The following is a 21,835-nucleotide window of genomic DNA, read 5'->3' on the forward strand; positions in this document are numbered from 1 at the left end:
TGCCAGCGTGAGGTGTGCAAAAAGAAGGTTTTTCTTTTTATTGGCATTTCAATGTTAGAAGCTTTTAAATGTTAATGGAGGTGGTGTGCTCTCACTGATGGCTGTTTGGCTGTATGTGACGCAGCCAGCAGCTAGTGTATGTTTTCTTTTTGCTCCAGAAAACCCAACTCGGGACACTGTAAGTCAACGCCACTGCACTACAAAATGCCTTGTTTGTCAAGATAAATATCTCTTTTAAACCCCTGGAACCAGTCGTTGTATTGCAATTTCATGATGTTCCTCTGATATTAAATACAATTAATATATATTTATACTGTTCAAATTCGTATTAGATTAGATTAAACATAACACCATTTTTGTTTTATGTGTGCTGTGATTTTCTGATGCTTAGTTTGAAGGAAATCTGTAAAGGAATCATCCAGAGAGATCTTCAGAGAAGCAGCGGAATATAGAGACACTCTACTGCATTAAACATGCCACCAGCTTTTCACAGCCATAGGTAATTCATAACCTGACTGGGTGTTATGCCTCTCTCTCTCTCTCTCTCTGCTTGGCCCCATATCTTATGATAAGCCTTACGAATCATTGCATTTGTCAAAATAAATGGTGTAGCTTTGATGTAGTGCCTCATAAAGCCATCGATTCGCAAGCTTCCACCTAAGAAGATGTATGTTTCCGAACCTAGAACTGAAGAATATATCTTCAAAAGATCTCAGAATATGTATACAGCACAGGTTCGGTCTAGTTCTTCAAATTCAAGCTAAACATGAATGTGGTTGTAGCTAAGTGATAGACAGCGACTAGCAACGGTATATTTAGCATGTGGTAGAAGTTTATTACCTGATATTTTACTTCTCCACCAGAGGACAGCCAGGTTAATGTGTGCTGAGTGTCTGAATTGATCGCTAATGGTGTGTTGTCTACACAAAGTTTTCACAAGTTCCCTTTCCTCACCCACTTAAACACGAGCCAAAATGGCATTCTAGGCTGAGCAACATTACTAGAGGAGGAATGAGCACGTTAGGTCTGATACGTGTTAGAACAGAGGAGTGATGCTTGTTCGTCAAATTTCTGCCCTGCTTACAGCTGCCCCGGTCAACTGTAAGTGCTGTTATTGTGAAGTGGTAGGCCACAAAAGCTCACAGAACGGGACCGCAGAGTGCTGAAGCACGTAGTGTGTACAAAATGATCTGTCCTCAGTTGCTACACTCATTACCGAGTTCCAAACTGCCTCAGGAAGCAACGTCAGCACAAGAACTGTTCATTGGGAGCTTCATGAAATGGGTTTCCATGTCCGAGCAGCCGCACACAAGCCTAAGATCACAATACGCAATGCCAAGCGTCGGCTGGAGTGGTGTAAAGTTCGCCGCCATTGGAATCTGGAGCAGTAGAAACACGTTCTCTGGAATGATGAATCACTCTTCACCATCTGGCAGTTCGATGGACGAATCTGGGTTTGGCTGTTGCCAGGAGAACGCTACCTGCCCCAATGTATAGTGTCAACTGTAAAGTTTGGTGGAGGAGGAATAATGTTCTGAGGCTGTTTTTCATGGTTCTGGCTAGGCTGCTTAGTTCCTTTGAAGGGAAATCTTAACGCTACAGCATACAATGACATTCTAGACGATTCTGTCCTTCCAACTTTCTTGCAACAGTTTGGGAAAGTACCTTTCCTGTTTCAGCATGACAATGCCAACGTGCACAAGGCAAGATCCATACAGAAATAGTTTGTCGAGATCGGTGTGGAAGAATTTGACTGACCTGCACAGAGCCCTGACCTCAACCTCATGTGGTGGCATATTTCTGCTTTACCAAATGAGGAGAGAGTTACAAACTTCACACACCAGTCAGAGTTATACTTAAACTACATATATTTTAATAAGAGCTTTGCAAAAGCCTTTTTGAGTTTCAATGATGCGCTATCTCTAATGAACCATTGAAAAGTACCAACAGAAAAGTACAAAGATCTTTTATAGCCAAGATACACCCCTCTCAACTTACATGACGAATCACAGATCTTAAGAACAGTTCACAAAGGTTAAGATTTGTATGAAAGATATCTATAAAACATAGCAGACAGTTACTGCTGTGTCAACAGTTCTCACTGTAAAGACCAGTGTCTGGGCCCCCACTCCAAAAGGGAACCGCCTCTCCCTGATAAGGCATAGAACACAACCATTAACTCATGTTATCTGGAATGCTCTTTAGGCTTTATTACCCAAAGACTTCGTAAATCTCCTCTGTCAGTGCTATCTCATAGAGGCCCATCCTCAGTGGAACACACACACAATACTCTATTCTGTCGAAACTAACAACTATTATAATGTAATACAAGCATGATAACAATCTTATAAGCATTATATCATAATCTTGCAATTTTCCACGACACTCATCAAGCACCTTTGACATGAATTGTAACACCGACTGCGAGGCAGGCCTAATCACCCAACATCCGTGCTCGACCTCACAAATGCTCTTGTGGCTGAATAGAAAGCTATTCCCCACAGCAATGTTCCAACATCTAGTGGCAAGCCTTCCCCAAGTGTAGGCTGTTATAGCAGCAAATGGGGGACACCCTCCATATTAACACCCATGAGTTTGGTATGAGGTGTCCACATACTTTTGTCCATGTAGTGTGCCTATGAACTGTAATATTAGTTGTGTCACAAATCCCAGGTCCAGCGGTGTGTTACCTATTAGCGCGTGTTATCCCACAGCAGAAAGGATTTATATTCAGGCTATTTGAGGGGCTTTAAGCTAACATGGGGCGTAATGGAACAGCCGCGGTGCGCAAGTAACACATGGATGCAAGACAATGTGTCAAATATTAAAGTGCTCCTCTGTTTATTTGCCCCAAATCGTTCGCTAAGACAGGCTTTTCGGCAGATTACAACCCTCAGTTCCCCATGCAGTGATTTATAGATTATAGATAGCTTTGGGTTTATGTATCCACGAGACTCAGTGGACAGCAAGCCTCTTTGGCCCTACCTCACGTGAACTAATTATCACCTCTCTCTACCTCCCTCCTTGTTCTCCTCTTTCCCTCCATCTCTCATCTTTTCTATCCAGCCTCGTATCATCCCTCGGTCTGCTCTGCCCTCATCCCACCACCATCATTTCTCTTTTTCCTCCCTCTATTGTCACCCTTCCCTGCTCCTCCCCTCTTCCCTCTCCTCCCTCTGAGCCACACTTCACTCCTCTTCTGTGGATCCAGAGCAAAAAATGCATCACAATGTTATGGCTGTGGGAATGAGCTAATAACTAGAGTTGAAAAGGTCTTTGGTTTGAATCCCTGGTCCTGCGTGCTGTCTGCATAGGTCCTCTGGGGTTATTTTTTCAGTTGTCCAACATGCAATACACAGTGTGAACAATGCAATTAACATCAATCTAGTCAATTTGGGTAATTAGCCATACGTAATTAAGACGATCCCTGCATGTTATCACAACTGTAATTATCCCAAACCAACAATAACCATACAATGACATTGTTGTCCCATCTTTCAATGTCAACACGGGGAGTAATTCCGCTAGATATCGGAGGGAGTGTGTGTATCCCATCATCCATCACAACTGAGATGTCCCCTCTCCTTTTAAAAGAGAACAGGTGTGCCCCAGTAATCTCTCCTCCTTCCTAAAGTGTGCACTCATTCACTACTGCTCACAAACGTAAAAGCATTGGATTGGTGTTGGAATGAGTGTTCATATACCTGTCATTTCCTTTCAAATCTACAAAGGGAATTTAGCAATTATTCTACTTCATATTCATCATCTCCAGCACCACCCCAATGTGAAAATGTTTTGTTTTGTAGGAAAAAAAGACAATTGTTTCCAATGACATCATCGGTGTGCATCGTGTGACGTTAACCAATTATGAGTTGGAATTGCCTACTAATTGTCTACTAATTGGTTGATGATGTCATTGGACATGTATCTTCCTCTATCTTTTTTTTAACCACAAAACATAGAAACGCACCATTTTCACACATGTAGATGTTGGGGTGGTGCTGGAGATGTCGAATATGAAGTTAAACAATTTTGAAAGGTCCCTTTAAGTGCACAAGAAAGGACAGATTATTGGAACACAACCAACATCCTCATTTAGGACCTAGAGAGGAAGGCCTGTTCAGGTTTGTGGCCCATAATCAGTGAGTGAATAACAAGTGATCAATCAACCTCCCATGTGTGTACAAGGCTGACATTTTCCCTTTAAAAATAACATGGCTATTTCATTACACTCTCCTGATGTAGAAAAAACAACATGGTTGAGTCTGAGGTTTTTCTGAGCAGGGTTTTCAATACATTGGAAGTTTGCTTCAGCTGTCCTATTGCAATTGCCTATTGACTTTTAGCTGTGACTAAAGCCTTAGGAGAGTGGTGGGTGGTGGGTGCAGAAAGCTATGGCTTCGCTATTAGAGGGAACATAATAGAAAATTGAGTTGAGTTGAAAACGGCAGAGAGCCCCATTGAGCCAACCGTCATTTTACTCCCACAGCCACAAGAGATGCTATTTTCAATTGTTAAAAATGGCGCCAGGATAAAAGGGTATACGCTCGTTCAACCCAGCTATAACTGATTATATGGCTATGCGTGGCAAAATTACTGCAATTTTAATGAATCCTTGTTTAACAGTCGGATGAAAAATGCATTACACATTGGTATGCAGATGAGCTCGTGTGATACTGTGTTATAGTCATAGTTAGTAAACCGTTAAAGGGGAGTTGGTTTTAGCTCAGGAATAAACTGCATACTTCCATTTTTTGTTGTCTGACAGACACTTCTCAGGAGAGACCAGTTGATTGTAAGATAGAGGTCAAAGTGAATCCTTTAGAAATGCATACATGGTTGAGTCACCCACCGAAGCACATTTCACACACGACTGCACAGCGTGGTAAGGGCTATACTGCCTCTCTGCCTCTATCTTGAGGAGAGTCAGTCAGTCAGTGTACTGGCACAGTGCAGCAGGATTACAAAGGAAGGAACTACAACACTTTGCTTGAGCTTCCTCCACCCAGTCTACTTTCCTCCTTTGTGGTAACAGACTTGGGTTGAAATACTATCTGAAATAACTTCAAATACTTTAGCTGGGTGTCATTGAGCTTGCCTTTTTTTTGCCAAGGAACCAATATAATAGCTTCTGGTACTCCGGGCAGGCTAAAGCAAACTCGAAACGTATTTGAATGATTTCAAATGATGTTTGAACCCAGGTCTGCCGTGGTATTGGAAAAACAACTCTAAGTAAACATCTGGAGCATACCACCATGTGTTAAATCCTCTGCTCTAAGACCATTACCTCTCGTTTGCATGCTGTCAGCCGCCTCTGTAATTTTGGGCAGAGGGTTCCAATCCAAATGCTTGATTATTTTTTTGGGCCTGGGGAGCTGTGGTAAATAATGAAAAGGCTTCTTTGTATCCACCCTGCCTACAGTACCGAGGACTCAGGTGGACTGTGCGTATAAAAATAGAAACGAACAGCCGTGACGTGTTTGGAGAAAATCACACATGCCACAGATGATATTCAAAACAGCATTCCAATACAGCCTTTTACAGTAGAAAATATACCAAGGGTAGCTGTGTGTTTTTCTTTGCTGAAAGACAGTCCTCTGGAAAGCCTCAGTTCGTTAGAGCTTTGTGAAATCCCTAATACCCTCGCTGTCCCTTGGCACTGTCAGGGTCCCGTTCCAACTGGTCTCCTTGGCGATGGGTCTTTGAGAGAGGGCTAGCTGGTGCCAGGACACTGGGGTTTTCGATTGTACTGCTGCATGGCTCATTATCATCTGAATACATCACGTTTCCTGCCACCATGGCACAGGAACAAGAGGCCCCCTGTTCCGCTGGACAGAGCCTGGGTGAAGCCTGGACCCAGTGTGGTTGGTTGGTTTCTTGGCTGCTTGGCACTTTTCACCAGACGTTTGTGAGCTGCTGCTGTATCCGTCTCCTCCATTAGTCCAACCTGTAGATCTGGGGCACAATATTAAAGGGATGTTTTGCTGTTTTGAAGTTTCAGCTTTTTCGACTTTCCTGAAGGGAACTATCCTTTTAACCTGGCCCGGTGGTGTTTCTCTGCCAAAGTGATGGTGTAAGTGCTGAAACACTACACAACCTTAACTTTAGCCTGATTAACTGAACCTGCATGGGGGCGGCTCCAGGAATAAGGTTCCCAGGCCCAAAGCGAACACTGTCTTTTTTTAGGAACTCAGTCGGGGTTTCAACTTAATGTTGAATAGTAGAATGAGCTAAATGTAAGTTAGAAATGTGGTCGTGCAGCAGAAGTTTTTCTCTTGTGTCAGTCACTGACAATCACTCCATTAGTCATGTCAGCTAATAATTTTTAAATTGGTAAGTTAGTCTCGCCAGTTATCTAAACTTGTAGTAATAATGGCTGTATAACAACCAGGCATGCAGGGCACGTGCCCAGGGGCCCTGACCTCCAGGGCACCCATTGATTTAGTTAGTCACTGTCACTTAGATATCATTAACATGGCATAAGACATAGAAAAATGTGTAGAAAATTTTCTTTAAAACGGCAAAATAATTTTCACCACCCAATGGCAAAATGGATATAATGCAGGAAATTGGCTTTAAAACTGCAAAAATGTCTCTCTGCCCCATGGCAAAAGGAGTAGAATTGCATAAAATGTGTTATAAAATTGTGGGTGGGGGGGCCCAAAAGGCTAGAGCTGGCCCTGATCGTGCCGACAGTGACTAGTTCTCCTATACATTAGACAAACCGCAAAGGGGCCCCTGGGTATTGTGTGCATTCCCAGCCTCCATAGCACTGTTCTATACTTCAGGCTGTGGATTTGTAGCAGATTGAAATGTTACACATGTCTGTCTACCATGAAATAGCCAGGTTAGATAGTGGTGAAGACTATCTTGCATGCAAGGCATACAGAGTAGGCCTAAGTATTTCTTCAAAGTACCTGGATATGTTCGGTTATGTCCATGATACCAGGCAGATTTTATTTCAAAATATCTTGTAGCTTTAATGCGGCAGAAGAATTGTGGGTTCCGTACACTTAGGGAGCAAGCGGGTGGGCTTCATGTATAATTGAAAATTGTGTCGAATCATTTTATATTAACTGCAGATATAGCACACAAGAGATAGAGGGTGAAGATGGTGCTGAAACCCAGAGACATAGGAGAGCCAGCAGGCACAGTGCATAATCATGCAGCATACACCACCCTGTGGGTTACCTCTTTAAGCTTAATCTCCTGTGTCTGTGTGTGAGTGTGAGTGTGTGTGTGCACATGCATAGTTAAGTGCGTAAGGTTGTGTGCGCGTGCTTGTGTGTGTGTGTGTGTGTGTGTACAGCCAAGGGATTTAAAGCCCAAGGCTCCCTCATGTTCTGATCTCATCCTGTAATTAATGTTAACCTCTGATTAAGGCAAATGTAATCAGTCAGTCTGACTGGTATTGTGGGCTCCTCGTCACCAGTCTTGGCAGATTACTTGTATCCCGTGTTCTCAATATTTTCCTGGCTGTGTCCAAGTCGGGGTCTGATCATTGACCTTTTGACATCCTTTTCCTTTTAGAGTCCTTGTTGCTGATGATCAAATCAAATCACATTTTAAAATCAAACTGTATTAGTCACTTGCGCCGAATAGAACAGGTAGACCTTACAGTGAAATACTTACTTACAAGCCCCTAACCAACAATGCAGTAAAAAAAAATACAGATAAGAATAAGAAATAAAAGTAACAAGTAATTAAAGAGCAGCAGTAAAATAACAATAGCTAAACTTTATTAGGGGGGTACCTGTACAGAGTCAATGTGCGGGAGCACCGGTTAGTTGAGGTAATAAGTAGGTGGAGTTATTAAAGTGACTATGCATAGACGATAATAACAAAGAGTAGCAGAGGTGTAAGACAGGGGGAGGGGGCAATGCAAATAGTCTGGGTAGCTATTTGATTAGGTATTCAGTAGTCTTATGGCTTGGGGGTAGAAGCTATTTGGACCTAGACTTGGCGCTCTGGTACCGCTTGCCGTGCGGTGACTACAGTGGCTGGAGTATTTGACAATTGTTAGGTCCTCTGACACCGCCTAGTGTAGAGGTCCTGGGTGGCAGGAAGCTTGGCCAAAGGGATGCACTGGGCCGTTCATACTACCCTCTGTAGTGCCTTGCGGTCAGAGGCCGAGCAGTTGCCATACCAGGCGGTGATGCAACCAGTCATGCTCTCGATATTGCAGCTGTAGAACCCTTTGACGATCTAAGGACCCATGCCAAATCTTTTCAGTCTACTGAGGGGGAATAGGTTTTGTCGTGCCCTCTTCAGACTGTCTTGGTGTGTTTGGACCATGATAGTTTGTTGGTGATGTGGACACCAAGGAACTTTAAGCTCTCGACCTGCTCCACTGCAGCCCCGTTGATGAGAACGGGGGCTCGGTTTTCTTTTTCCTGTAGTCCACAATCATCTCCTTTGTCTTGATCACGTTGAGGGAGAGGTTGTTGTCCTGGAACCACACGGCCAGGTCTCTGACCTCCTAATAGGCTGTCTCGTCGTTGTCGGTGGTATGGCCTACCACTGTTGTGTCATCGGCAAACCTAATGATGGTGTTGGAGTCGTGCCTGGCCGTGCAGTCATGGGTGAACATGTACAAAATAAGTAAAAAAATAAGTTACAAACAACGCAAATAAACAAAACAAAAAACACAATCGGTTGTGGAAACGTAAAACGTCTGCCTTCTTCTCCGGCACCATTTTTCAGATCAATATCTTTTGACATTGGCAGACGATATATGTGTATTTAATGGCAGTGATAAGGGGTAACACATGCTGTACAGTGATTTGTGTTGCTTTTGGTAGGCCTATGGATTTACCATATTTGGCTATTTAGGATGCTTTTTATATACTGAAACATTGGCATTATGATTTTGCAGGGAATACTAGTCTGGGTGAAAGTTAATTTGGGATGTGTTTTGGATTCAATTATTGGTGGTGTCCACACAAAAACAAAGGAAATATTGCACAGTATATTTTTGTTAAATATGTGTGTGTTCATTTAGGTGCAAATGTATTATATTTCAACAATATTCAAAGGTCTGATCATCAATGATTAATAGTTGTTGTTCTGTAATCTAGGTTAGGCCCCAAGAGGGAGTGAAGATGAAAAATAAAACAAACAAATCATTGTGATTGTGGAAAACAACATGTTTTACTATCCAGCCCAGATCCTGTTAATTATAAATAATAACATCACAATAATAAATGTACATTTGAATGACGAAATGATCAATAACCCTCTTTACTGAGGGTTTCTGCATCAGACAACGTCATTATACACACACACACACACACACACACACACGCACAATTAAAGAAACAAGTTAATACTTACTCCTGAAATAAACAGCTTACATTTTGACTCCTGAATGAAAACCAGGTGCAAACACCTTGGGTCATGAATTCATGTGTGAAACTATCACATTTTGCTAGTCTTTAAACGCTGTTGTTATTCTCAAAATATCTCCTAAGATTACAGGGAAGCTTAACACGCAGGACTGTGTTTTACAGGATTCTGAACAGAACTTGACAAGAACTGGATGAATTAATGGCAGTAGTTAGTTTCCTACACAGTAACCAGCAGAGCATGACCCAATAGCCACTCATGCTAGTGAGAAGATAGCTTTATAAACCAAACCAATGGGACTTGGTCATGTGCACCATGTGGGATGTGCTTGCAGATGAGGGATGTGTGATCAGATCGGTTCCATTGACAATAGGAGAGAGTGCAAGCATGAGAATGTTCTGTTTTTAGAAATGAAGGGTTCATGGACGTAGAGCATCAGGACAGGGCAATCAATTCTGTGTTAATGACCTGCTTTAAGCTTGCAGGTCATTATACAATCTGGTCTGGAAAAGACTAAGGAACTGACCCGATAGCATCATACTGAATCTATTTATACTACTGTACCACCACACTAAATCTTGCCACTGCAGTTGTAACATGTTGATGTCTAGTGTCGAGCTAAGATTTAATATAACACGGTTTACCTGGCGAGTCAACCGACAAACACCTGTAACCTTTAAACCAACTACCAAAGTAAACTAAAGCCAGTGGCATTCTCTACCTTTCAAATGATGTCTTTCTGTGCTGTCATTTGTTTACATTGTCTTGATTCATATGTTGTAATCTCATTTTAAAACTTTACCTTGGGTACCTCTGTGAACCAAACAATCAGCAAGGGATCATTTGCAAACACATTCTTGTGCTACTAATTACAGGGTTGTTAAACATGAAAACAGATGCTCAAAATGAAAACAAACAATATCATCAGTTTTGACATGTCTTAATTTATCTCAGTGCTTCGTACTTCGTAATGTGGCGAGGAAGTTAGAGCCAGGGTTCTAGCAGCTGTCTCCATGGTAACTGACATTCTCTTTAAGGTGCTTGGCTGTTAGCGGCAAATTGTTTGCCTGGGTAATGGCTTGAAATTCTCACAAATGCTTTAAAGGTCGGAATTCAATTCAAAAGGGAACTCCAATGAAAATGGCCTTTTTCGGTTTGTATTTAGAAGGGCTTGTGTTTCAGCCTGTGATTGTCAACTGTTTTCAAATGTTCATGTTTGCAACCCTGTTCTTTAATGTCATTTTGACCACCAGAAAAAAAGCACTTTCAGACATTCTACGGTACGTTCACATTAGGTATAAGACTGACACCTGAAATAGAACAGTTCTGATGATGTAAATGCTGGAATGGGATTTTGTGATCTAATTCTGTGAGTCATACGATCACATCTCTAAATGTCCATTGAAAACGACAGTGATTTCTTAAGTTTCATTGCAGTTATCATTCATGGTCGAAGACCACTCTCTCCTGTTGCACCCAGTAATCTACTGAGATTCGCTCTTTCCTCAGCAGCCAATGCTCTTGAAGATAGCCTATTTCAGTCAGAGCACTCTGGCCCAGCATGACAGATGATGAAATGATTGCCCCTTCGTCTCTGAAATGAGAGCACTTTAGCGATACAGCAGGTGCTATTAAAAGCAGTGGTGATAGCCTGAACGTTCTCAGTATACGAGAAGCGAGGCAAAACGTCAGCTTTACATCTCGTTGCAGAAAATATAGAAGATTATGAAAGGAGTCTGCTGTGCTTTAGGTGAATGTTCCACTCCTCCTGGAGCCATGGTGGTTTCAAAATGCAAATTTACATCATATGGGGATTTTCTGACAGGCATCAATTGAACACTTGAAGATGCCCATGTCCAAAATATGAGGCTCCAATCTTTATCCAAGGGTTGACTATTTTTCATTTCACATTGGGTGTGTAATGGTATTTGAAGTGAGCAGGGAGCGTACCTTGCATTGGAAAACAACAATGTTATCTCAAATGCAGTATATTATTTACATTGATACCGATTTCTTTGGCTGTCGACGTGGAAAAGGGGGATTGGGAAGTCGTTTGTATGATGCTCCCTCTATTACACAATACAATAGCTGAGAGTGGAACATTTCCCTTAAAAACCCACAATGGTGCTCTTAGGGATCTAAAACATGCAGTGTTTAGATGGAATGCCTAATGCACTCTAGTGCTGTTATTGGTATGATGGGGCTCATTCCAGTTTCTAAGGATTCCACTCTAGGACTGTGCGTTTCAGCTCGGCAGAGAATCAAAGGTTCTGTATGCTGTCCCACAGAGCAGGGTTCAGGAAAGCCAGTGTTTCACATGATTCTGTTCACTTCATCCAGGCTGCCTGGGTTAGAGCCAACCAATGTAGACGCTGTGTGTTCTCCTGGGCCGTTGGATCTATGGGCACTGCGTGTGGGAGGGCACTGCGTGTGGGAGGGCACTTAGAGGTCCATTTAACACCAGTGGAGAGAGCAGTGAAGACGTCACCATATTGCAGTCTCTAGTTAGAAACATTCTAGTGTATCATAGGAGAAGAGCCTGTTATTAGCCAGATGTATCAAGCAGCATGCAAAGCTTTATTAACCATAGGAGAGCTTTATCTCTCTCTTCAGCAGTTACTGTAACTACAAAAAATATGCTGTTTGTTATAAGGCATCTCTAAATGAGGGAAATGTTACTTTAGGGAAGATGGGATAAAGGGGAATGAGAAAAAATGGAGTTGAAGAATAATATCTTCCATTGGCAACATACAGTTGAAGTCTGAAGTTTACATACACTTAGGTTGGAGTCATTAAAACTCATGTTTTAATCACTCCACAAATTTCTTGTTAACAAACTATAGTTTTGGCAAGTCGGTTAGGACATCTACGTTGTGCATGACACAAGTATTTTTTCGTTGTTAAGACAGATTATTTCACTTATAATTCACGAGATCACAATTCCAGTGGGTCAGAAGTTTACATATACTAAGTTGACTGTGCCTTTAAACAGCTTGGAAAATTCCAGAAAAATATGTCATGGCTTTAGAAACTTCTGATAGGCTAATTGACATCATTTGAGTCAATTGGAGGTGTACCTGTGGATGAATTTCAAGGCCTACCTTCAAACTCAGTGCCTCTCTGCTTGACATCATGGAAAATCAAAAGATATCAGCCAAGACCTCAGACAAAAAATTGTAGACCCCTGGTTCAGCTTTGGGAACCATTTCCAAATGCCTGAAAGTACGACATTCATCTGTACAAATAATAGTACGCAAGTGTAAACACCATGGGACCGCGCAGCCGTCTTACCGCTCAGGAAGGAGACGCGTTCTGTCTCCTAGAGATGAACGTACTTTGGTGCGAAAAGTGAAAATCAATCCCAGAACAACAGCAAAGAACCTTGTGAAGATGATGGAGGAAACAGGTACACAAGTATTTATATCCACAGTAAAACAAATCCTATATCGACATAACCTCAAAGGCCGTTCAGCAAGGAAGAAGCCACTGCTCCCAAAACTGCCATAAAAAAGCCAGACTATGGTTTGCAACTGCATATGGGGACAAAGATCGTACTTTTTGGAGACATTTCCTCTGGTATGATGAAACAAAAATAGAACTGTTTGGCAATATTGACCATTGTTATGTTTGCAGGAAAAGGGGGATGCTTGCAAGCCGAAGAACACCATCCCAACCGTGAAGCATGGGGGTGGCAGCATCATGTTGTGGAGATGCTTTGCTGCAGGAGGGACTGGTACATGTCACAACATAGATGGCATCATGAGGCAGGAAAATGATGTGAATATATTGAAGCAACATCTCAAGACATCAGTGGTCAAAATTGGGTCTTCCAAATGGACAATGACCCCAAGCATACTTCCAAAGTTGTGGCAAAATGGCTTAAGGACAACATAGTCAAGGTATTGGAGTGGCCATCACAAAGCCCTGACCTCAATCCAATAGAAACTTTGCGGGCAGAACTGAAAAAGCGTGTACGAGCAAGGAGGCCTACAAACCTGACTCCGTTACACCAGCTCTGTCAGGAGGAATGGGCCAAAATTCACCCAACTTATTGTGGGAGGCTTGTGGAAGGCTACCTGAAACATTTGACGCAAGTTAAACAATTTAAATGCAATACTACCAAATACCAATTGAGTGTATGTAAACTTCTGACCCACTGGGAATGTGATGAAAGAAATAAAACCTGAAATAAATCATTCTCTCTACTATTATTCTGACATTTCACATTCTTAAAAGAAAGTGGTGATTCTAACTGACCTAAGACAGGGAATTTTTACTAAGATTAAATGTCAGGAATTGTGAAAGACTGAGTTTAAATGTATTTGGCTAAGGTGTATGTAAACTTCCGACTTCAACTGTAGGTGGTATTGCATTAGCTTGCATTCCTCTGCGATGCATATTAAAAATGAATGTTCTAATTCCCATAGAATACATTATTAAACGCTTATCAAAATGCAGATGCAATGTATGTAATAAATATTTGTTATCATGCACTTTGTATACACAAGCTGTGGGGTAGATATATATCAATAAGTATTATTGTGATTATGAAAGCCCTCCAGTACTTATAGAAACTAGACTTCATTTCCCTGTATCATGACGCCTGACTTATGCCTGTAAGGTTAACTCACAATGTGGTCAATTGCAGCCAATCGTAATGGTGATGGCGCTGGTCATTGTATTGGCACATTGTGGAAAACCAGTCATTGGTGCCATCGAGTCATTTTGATCTGTTTGGCATACGATTCACTCAGTGGTGCTTTCCCCCCATTTGCAATGTGAGCTCTGGGGATAACAGGGGTGATGGGGGCCAGATCTATGAACTGTAATTACATTACCTACTGTACCGGGAGACGTTTTTAATTAAGTATCCCATGTCAAACAGCATATGGAAAATAAATCAATGTATTCTGACGGCAACAAATAGAGCAGTGCGCATTGAGTTTGCCATCAATTAGTGTTCCTTTCTTTTTCCAGGGCTCTAAAATCTGACTCTCTTGACTGCATGAGCTCTATAGAGCAAGAACGATTACACTTGACAAGGTGCCCTACCAGTAATTCACTGCAGGACAGGGTTGCATTGCCTTTTGAGAACCAACATCTGTTCGTGTTCTTGAAATACATATTTGCGTGACTTTATCTTTGCCATGTAAAGGCCTGAGGTCTTTTACATGCTTGGGTTTGCTTCAATACTCATCACGTTATTTTCCTGTTATCTTTTCTCAGGTTCAAGATTTGATCTGCACACAGGAACAGGTACCTTTCTCAACACAATTTTAGATGATTCTTGAATAAATACCATTGATGATCATTGATGGTGTAGAATCCATCCACTGAGAGTAGGGTGAAGTGGTGGAGACGCATTGGAATGCATGCCGAGATGAGAACGTCGCTCGGATGTTCAGGTGTGACACTGTCAAGGGCACTGTTTGAGTTAAGCCCTTTTTTTAGGAATGGTAACTCATTAATTTGATTAGAAATTAGTCACATTCTTCCCCTATGTACTGTTAAAGCATCAAACTTTATATTGCCAGGTCTATAATTATTGCCACTAAAAACAAAGATCAGCTAAAAATACTTTATAAATAAATAATACAAATGTTGAGCATACAATATAGCTCAGTATTTTTGGGAAATTATATTATTTTATACTACTGCAATTGCTCAGAGAAAGATCATTTGTTTAATAAAAAGCAAAACAATATCTGGTCCTGGGGCCCGTGTTAAGGTAAACGGCATCACAAACTTGACCTAGTATTAGGACATTTTACCCAAAAACCTGACGCTTGGTCATAACTGGATTTCTTCCAACAAGACAATAACCCATGCACTAATCAAAATCCACAAAGAAATGGATAATTGACCACAAAATCAACATTGTGCAATGACCATCTCAGCCCCCATTGAAAACCTGTGATTTGAATTGAAGAGGGCCGTCCATAAGCGCAGACAAAGGATATCAAGGATCTGGAAAGATCATGTATGGTGGAAGGGTCTAAGATCCTTCCCAATGTGTTCCTTCAATGTCATAAAACATTCTAGAAAAAAGGCTCAGTGTCGTTATCCTCGCAAGGAAAGGGTGCTAGAGTATTAAAAACAGGGGTGCCAATCATTTTGACCTATCTTTTTGAGATTTGTTTTTATTACTTGTTAAACAAAATATCTTTCTCTGAGCAATTGTATTAATATAATATAATATCCCTATTTTTTTGTTGTTGCATACAATATATCTCAGTATTTGCATTTATTTTATACAATCTTTTTTGCTCATGTTTATCAAGGGTGTCAATAATAAAGGACCTGACTGCACATATTCAGTATGTTAACAGCCATAATCAGTTAATTAACATTGACTACATAGTGTGAATCATGATGATGTTGGCTTTAGGATAGAGCTGGTCCTAATCTCAGTAAATGAAGAGTTTGTTTGTGTGCTCTAACAATTTGTAGGGACAGTCATAATGACACTTGGGAATTCCCTTCCCCTCTCTGCTCTTTAGTTCCCTTGGGCACGGCTGTTATTTTGAAGTATTACTATTAATATTTATTGTCGTTAATGCCTAACATTCGTACGATTTATTTAGGTAATGAGTCAGCACGGATGGTGTGAGGCAAAAAACCCCAAAAACAACAGGAATATCTATAGACGCGGAGGCACGCTAGTCAATTTAACAGTTCGTCCTGCTTTTATGGGTATTTGTAGCAGATGGAGTCTTGTTGCGATTTATGTCTCTGGCCTCCCTCAGTGGATCCCAGAGTATTTTAGTCCCAAATAATCCCCACCATCTGCTGTCTCCTGTACTATGTTTTAGCACCCCCCGTCTCTCTCTCTCTCTCCATCTCTCTCTCTCTATATACAGTTGAAGTCGGAAGTTTACATACACCTTAGCCAAATACATTTAAAACTCAATTCCTGACATTTAATCCGAGTAACAATTCCCGGTTTTAGGTCAGTTAGGATCACCACTTTATTTTAAGAATGTGAAACATCAGAATAATAGTAGAGAGAATGATGTATCTCAACTTTGATTTCCTTCATCACATTCCCAGTGGGTCAGAAGTTTTCATACACTAAATTGGTATTTGATAGCATTGCCTTTAAATTGTTTATCTTGGGTCAAACAATTCGGGTAGCCTTTCACAAGCTTCCCACAATAAGTTGGGTGAATTTTGACCCATTCCACAGAGCTGGTGACAGAGCTGGTGTAACTGAGTCAGGTTTGTAGGCCTCCTTGCTCACACACGCCTTTTCAGTTCTGCCCACAGATTTTCTATTGGATTGAGGTCAGGGCTTTGTGATGGCCACTCCAATACCTTGAATTTGTTGTCCATAAGCCATTTTGCCACAACTTTGGAAGTGTGCTTCGGGTCATTGTCCATTTGTCTTGTGATGTTGCAGCAATATATACACTTAATTTTCCTCCCTCATGATGCCATCTATTTTGTGACGTGCTCCAGTTCCTGAAGCAAAGCACCCCCACAACATGATGCTGCCACCCCTGTGCTTCATGGTTGGGATGGTATTCTTTGGCTTGCAAGCCTCTCCCCTTTTCCTCCAAATATAATGATGGTCATTATGACCAAACAGTTCTATTTTTGTTTCATCAGACCAGAGGACATTTCTCCAAAGAGTATGATCTTTGTCACCATGTGCAGCTGCAAACCGTAGTCTGGATTTTTTTATAGCAGTTTTGGAGCAGTGGCTTCTTCCTTGCTGAGTAGCCTTTCAGGTTATGTTGATATAGGACTTGTTTTACTGTGGATATAGATACTTTTGTACCTGTTCCCTTCATCATCTTCACACTGTCCTTTGCCGTTGTTCTGGGATTGATTTGCACTTTTCGCACCAAAGTACATTCTCTAGGAGACAGAATGCGTATCCTTCATGAGCTGTATGACGGCTGCGTGGTACCTTCAGGTGTTTGGAAATTGCTCCCAAGGATGAACCAGACTTGTGGAGGTCACATGGAATGACGCTGGAGAGACGAAGCAGGTACGGGGAGTCAAACATTTAATAAGGAACGGACATGGAACGAGACAGGAACAGCGTCAGAAAACAAGTAACACAAACAAAAAACAATTAATGCAGAAGCGGGGAACAGCTGGGGAACTGACAAATATAGGGAAGGTAATAACAGGTTATGAGTGAGTCCAGGTGAGTCCAATATCGCTGATGCATGTGACAAGGGAAGGCAGGTGTGCGTAATGGATGATAGGAGTGCGTGATGCATTGCAGCTTGGTGCCCTCAAGCGCCAGGGGGGTGAGAGCTGGAGCAGACATGACAGTTCCCCCCCCCCTCTAGGGGCGCCCCCCGGCGTCCCACCATGGCGAACCGGCCGAAACATGGGCGTGACGAGGGAAGGCGGGTGTGCGTAATGGATGACAGGAGTGCGTGATGCAGGCAGCCTGGCGCCCTCAAGCGCCAGGCAGGTGGGTGGGTGGAGCGGGAGCAGACGTGACTTGTGGAGGTCTACAATTTTTCTTTCTGAGGTCTTGGCTGATTTCTTTTGATTTTCACATGATGTCAAGCAAAGAGGCACTGAGTTTTAAGGTAGGCCTGGAAATACATCCACAGGTACACCTCCAATTGACTCAAATGATGTCAATTAGCCTATCAGAAGCTTCTATAGCCATGACATCATTTTCTGGAATTTTCCAAGTTGTTTAAAGGCACAGTCAACTTAGTGTACGTAACCTCTGACCTACAGTGAGTTATAAGTGAAATAATCCGTCTGTAAACAATCGTTGTGAAAATGACTTGTGTCATGCACAAAGTAGATGTCCTAACCGACTTGTGAAAACTATAGTTTGTTAACAAGAAATTGGTAGAGTGGTTGAAAAATGAGTTTTAATGACTCCAACCAAAGTGTATGTTAACTTCCGACTTCAACTGTATGAATATATCTCTCTCTCTCCCTCCACCCCCTTCCCATCCCATACTATTGGAGATCCAGTCTGGAAATAGAATCTGGACTCTGGTCTGAGTATTGTTTCCTCCTGCCTAACCTGTAGGTCCCTCCCTCTATTATTGTGCCTGGTGCTTAAGCCTAACTAATGTCTGATGTCTGATACTGTTTTATCCAGTAGCTATAATTCTTTTCAGAATTGAATTTAATGTTGGCTTAGTAAGCGTTATATTTGCTACATTATCAAATAAACATTGTTATGGCTGTCAGGGAGAAACAAAACAGTCAACAATATGACCTTATGTGTACTGCTGTAGTGTGATTTGCGTAGGCTCAACATATCAAGAGTCTGTATCAACCGCCAGACAGCACTCTAGCATGAACGTATCATTAACAATGGCTGACCATGCACAGGATTTAGTATTGTGTATTTCAAACGACCAGGGATCCAGGCCTACTGTATACACGCAATACCTTACATGTTTGTCCGCTACGTTCATGCTCAATGGATTACCAATGGTTTGGAATGGTTAATGTAGGAACAATAAAATTAACTAGGGGTGACTCATAGGTTGGGAGCATGTGAGTATTTGGTAAATCCATCTATACCTCAACAGAGATAGACGTCTCATCATCACACACGGCTCTGCTAATGATAGATATCCACTCTTAGGGAACAGTCTCTTTGCTCCATTTCACATTGGCTTTTCTCCGGATAATTTGTTTTTTTCCTGAAATGACATGATAAACCAGAGACCGTCAAAGAAAAACATTAGGGCCTATAAGCTTTTGCAGTGCGGTGTGGAGTATGGATTCCAACTGCCTACAGTAGCTAGCTATCCAACGAACCCATTGCAGTTTAACAAAGGCCAATATCCAAATGACGTAATTCCACTTGCCATACAGCAACCACGAGTTAATTATCCTTGCAGTGATTTGAATTGTTGGATTATTGTAACAGTCATTCGTTATTGAAAAATACGCTCCTTATTGAATGCTGAAAGGCACTTTTGAGTAATCAGCTTTCAGCTTGGATATATTATAATGTGGAGGTTCTTAGTACAAGGAACACATTAAATCTTTATTAGGACTCAATTCAACCACATTTAATTGTGCTAATCTGCAGGGACAATGGGCACTGCTGCCAAAGTGAAGCAGTGTTGCGGTAATGAGGTGATGAATCCTCTATTCCCAAAATTGAAGTCGGAGGTGTCAGACAGCCGCTCCGCTCAACACATTGTCTGTCTGAGATTGAAATATGGCTGCAATAAGTTGCAAATTCTCTCTGCTATACAGTGTGTATAAGCACATTGGTAGAGAACAGGGGAAAGCTCCGCACAGGAGGATTTGATGATGGAAAATAAACTGTAGAAATCAGATGCTTCAAATCTACCAATAGTTTTCAAAGGAACTGTATGATAAAGGTTAATATGGAAACATTTGTGAGGATTCGTTCCTGGGTAGCTGAAAGCCCCGTACAGTATCTAAATTCCTTAGCACACCATAGGTTTGAGGTACAGTATAATGTATTTGCTGCCATCTCCGGATGTGTCATTGGTAGTCGAGCAGGCTGTTAGCAGAGGTGCTACTTGGCCATGTCTCATACCACTCATTCCTCACAACTCTGACCCAGACTCTGGAGAGAAGAAATCTAGAGCAAGACCACTTGACCCAACCCGCAACACACTGTAGATCACAGATCGACTCGGACTCCTGGGAGACACTAACCAAAACGTACATACCCCTCAACCAACCAACCCAGCGCCAGAGATCAGATGCAAAGATCAGAGAGAAAATTGATACAGGATGTATGGTGTATGTTTTAAGGAATCACTGTGGTGCTTTGTTCTCCCAGATCGATCGGTCATAGTCTGTTCACTGGAGTGTATGTCTGACTGGGACTTTACAGTGCTTACATTTACATTTGCTTCATTAAGCAGACACTCTTATCCAGAGTGACTTACAATCAGTGCATTCAGCTAAAGTAGGTCAAACAACCACATTTATCACAATATGTGAAATGCGTACCACGCATGCCACTTACAATTTAAATATTGAAGTTGTCTGATATCCCATGAAACCATAAATGGGCATTGCTAGCTAGCCTTAGACCCTCTAGGCAGTGCTAGCTAGCCATAGACCCTCTAGGCAGTGCTAGCTAGCCATAGACCCTCTAGGCAGTGCTAGCTAGCCATAGACACTCTAGGCAGTGCTAGCTAGCCATAGACACTCTAGGCAGTGCTAATTAGTCATATACCCTCTAGGCAGTGCTAGCTAGCCATTGACCCTCTAGGCAGTGCTAATTAGTCATATACCCTCTAGGCAGTGCTAGCTAGCCATAGACCCTCATAGCGTGCTAGCTAGCCATAGACCCTCTAGGCAGTACTAATTTAGCACAGGCAGATACCAACAATGGCAGAGCAAAACAAAAAAATACCCTGATTCTCATGAATCTTAACACCTGAGTGTGTGTACCCACCCGGGTCAAACCCAAAGACCCGGGCCACACTCCTTAATGAAGTGTCACAACACATAATGTGCACTGTCGGAAATAAATATCTGTCTTCTGATGATTAGTTGAGCAGTGGCTTCTTAAAAATCCACCTTTTGTATTTGGTTTTTAGAAAAACAGATAGCAAGTAGGCCTATAATTGAGCTTTTAGATTTATTATGTACACTATATATACAAAAGTATGTGGACAGTCCTTCAAATTAGTGGATTCGATCATTTCAGCCACAACCGTTGCTGACGGGTGTATAAAATCGAGCACACAGCCATGCAATCTCCATAGACAAACATTGGCAGTAGAATGGCCTTACTGAAGAGCTCAGTGACTTTCAACGTAGCACCGTCATAGGATGCCACCTTTTCAACAAGTCAGTTCCTCAAATTTCTGCCCAGCTAGAGCTGCCCCGGTCAACTGTAAGTGCTGTTTTTGTGAAATGGAAACGTCTAGGAGCATCAACGGCTCAGACGCGAAGTGGTAGGCCACACAAGCTCACAGAATGGGACGATTTAGTGCTGATGTGCACAATGCATAAAAATTGTCTGTCCTCGGTTGCAACACTCACTACTGAGTTCCAAACTGCCTCAGGAAGCAACGTCAGCCAAATGGCTGTTCGTTGGAAGCTTCATGAAATGGGTTTCCATGGCCCAGAAGCCACACACAAGCCTAATATCACCATGCGCAAAGCCAATTGTCGGCTGGAGTCATGTAAAGCTCGCCGCCATTGGACTCTGGAGCAGTGGACATTATCAAAGACCCGGAGGTGGGGTTGTGTCTGGCGTTCACTGGGGTGAAGGTGTACAGCTAACCATCCTGCTGACCCTCGCCCTCGCCCTCGCCCTCGCCCTCTCCCCCCTTACCCCTCCCCATCCTTCCCTTCTCCCTGTGGGCCCCACCTGCTGCTGGTGCTGGCGGTGAGGCATAACCTCACAGCCAGGGCTCAGAGACGATTAGAGTCGCGCTAAGGGACAGCTAATTCAGAGCCTGACGCGTCAGAGTAATAGGATCTGTAAACAAACTGCCTCCACACGTCCCCGGACGGCAGCATTTAACTGGAGCACCTCCCCCCTCCTATC

General features: G+C 42.3%; 1 protein-coding gene across 2 annotated transcripts in view; it reads left to right on the forward strand.

Annotated features, from left to right (window-relative positions):
• LOC109906059 (immunoglobulin superfamily member 11) overlaps positions 1–21,835 on the forward strand; it is an 85,534-nt gene that overhangs the window by 5,316 nt on the left and 58,383 nt on the right. Inside the window, exon 2 of one of the 2 annotated variants that reach the window (XM_031790587.1) lies at positions 14,572–14,601. The exons of the other annotated variant lie outside the window; for it this stretch is intronic. Coding sequence (XP_031646447.1) covers positions 14,572–14,601 — 30 coding nt within the window. The remainder of the gene's footprint in view (positions 1–14,571; positions 14,602–21,835) is intronic. 2 annotated transcript variants of the gene reach the window in all.

The sequence above is a fragment of the Oncorhynchus kisutch genome, linkage group LG15 (genome assembly GCF_002021735.2).
Source record: "Oncorhynchus kisutch isolate 150728-3 linkage group LG15, Okis_V2, whole genome shotgun sequence".
In the NCBI taxonomy this organism is placed as follows: Eukaryota; Metazoa; Chordata; class Actinopteri; order Salmoniformes; family Salmonidae; genus Oncorhynchus; species Oncorhynchus kisutch.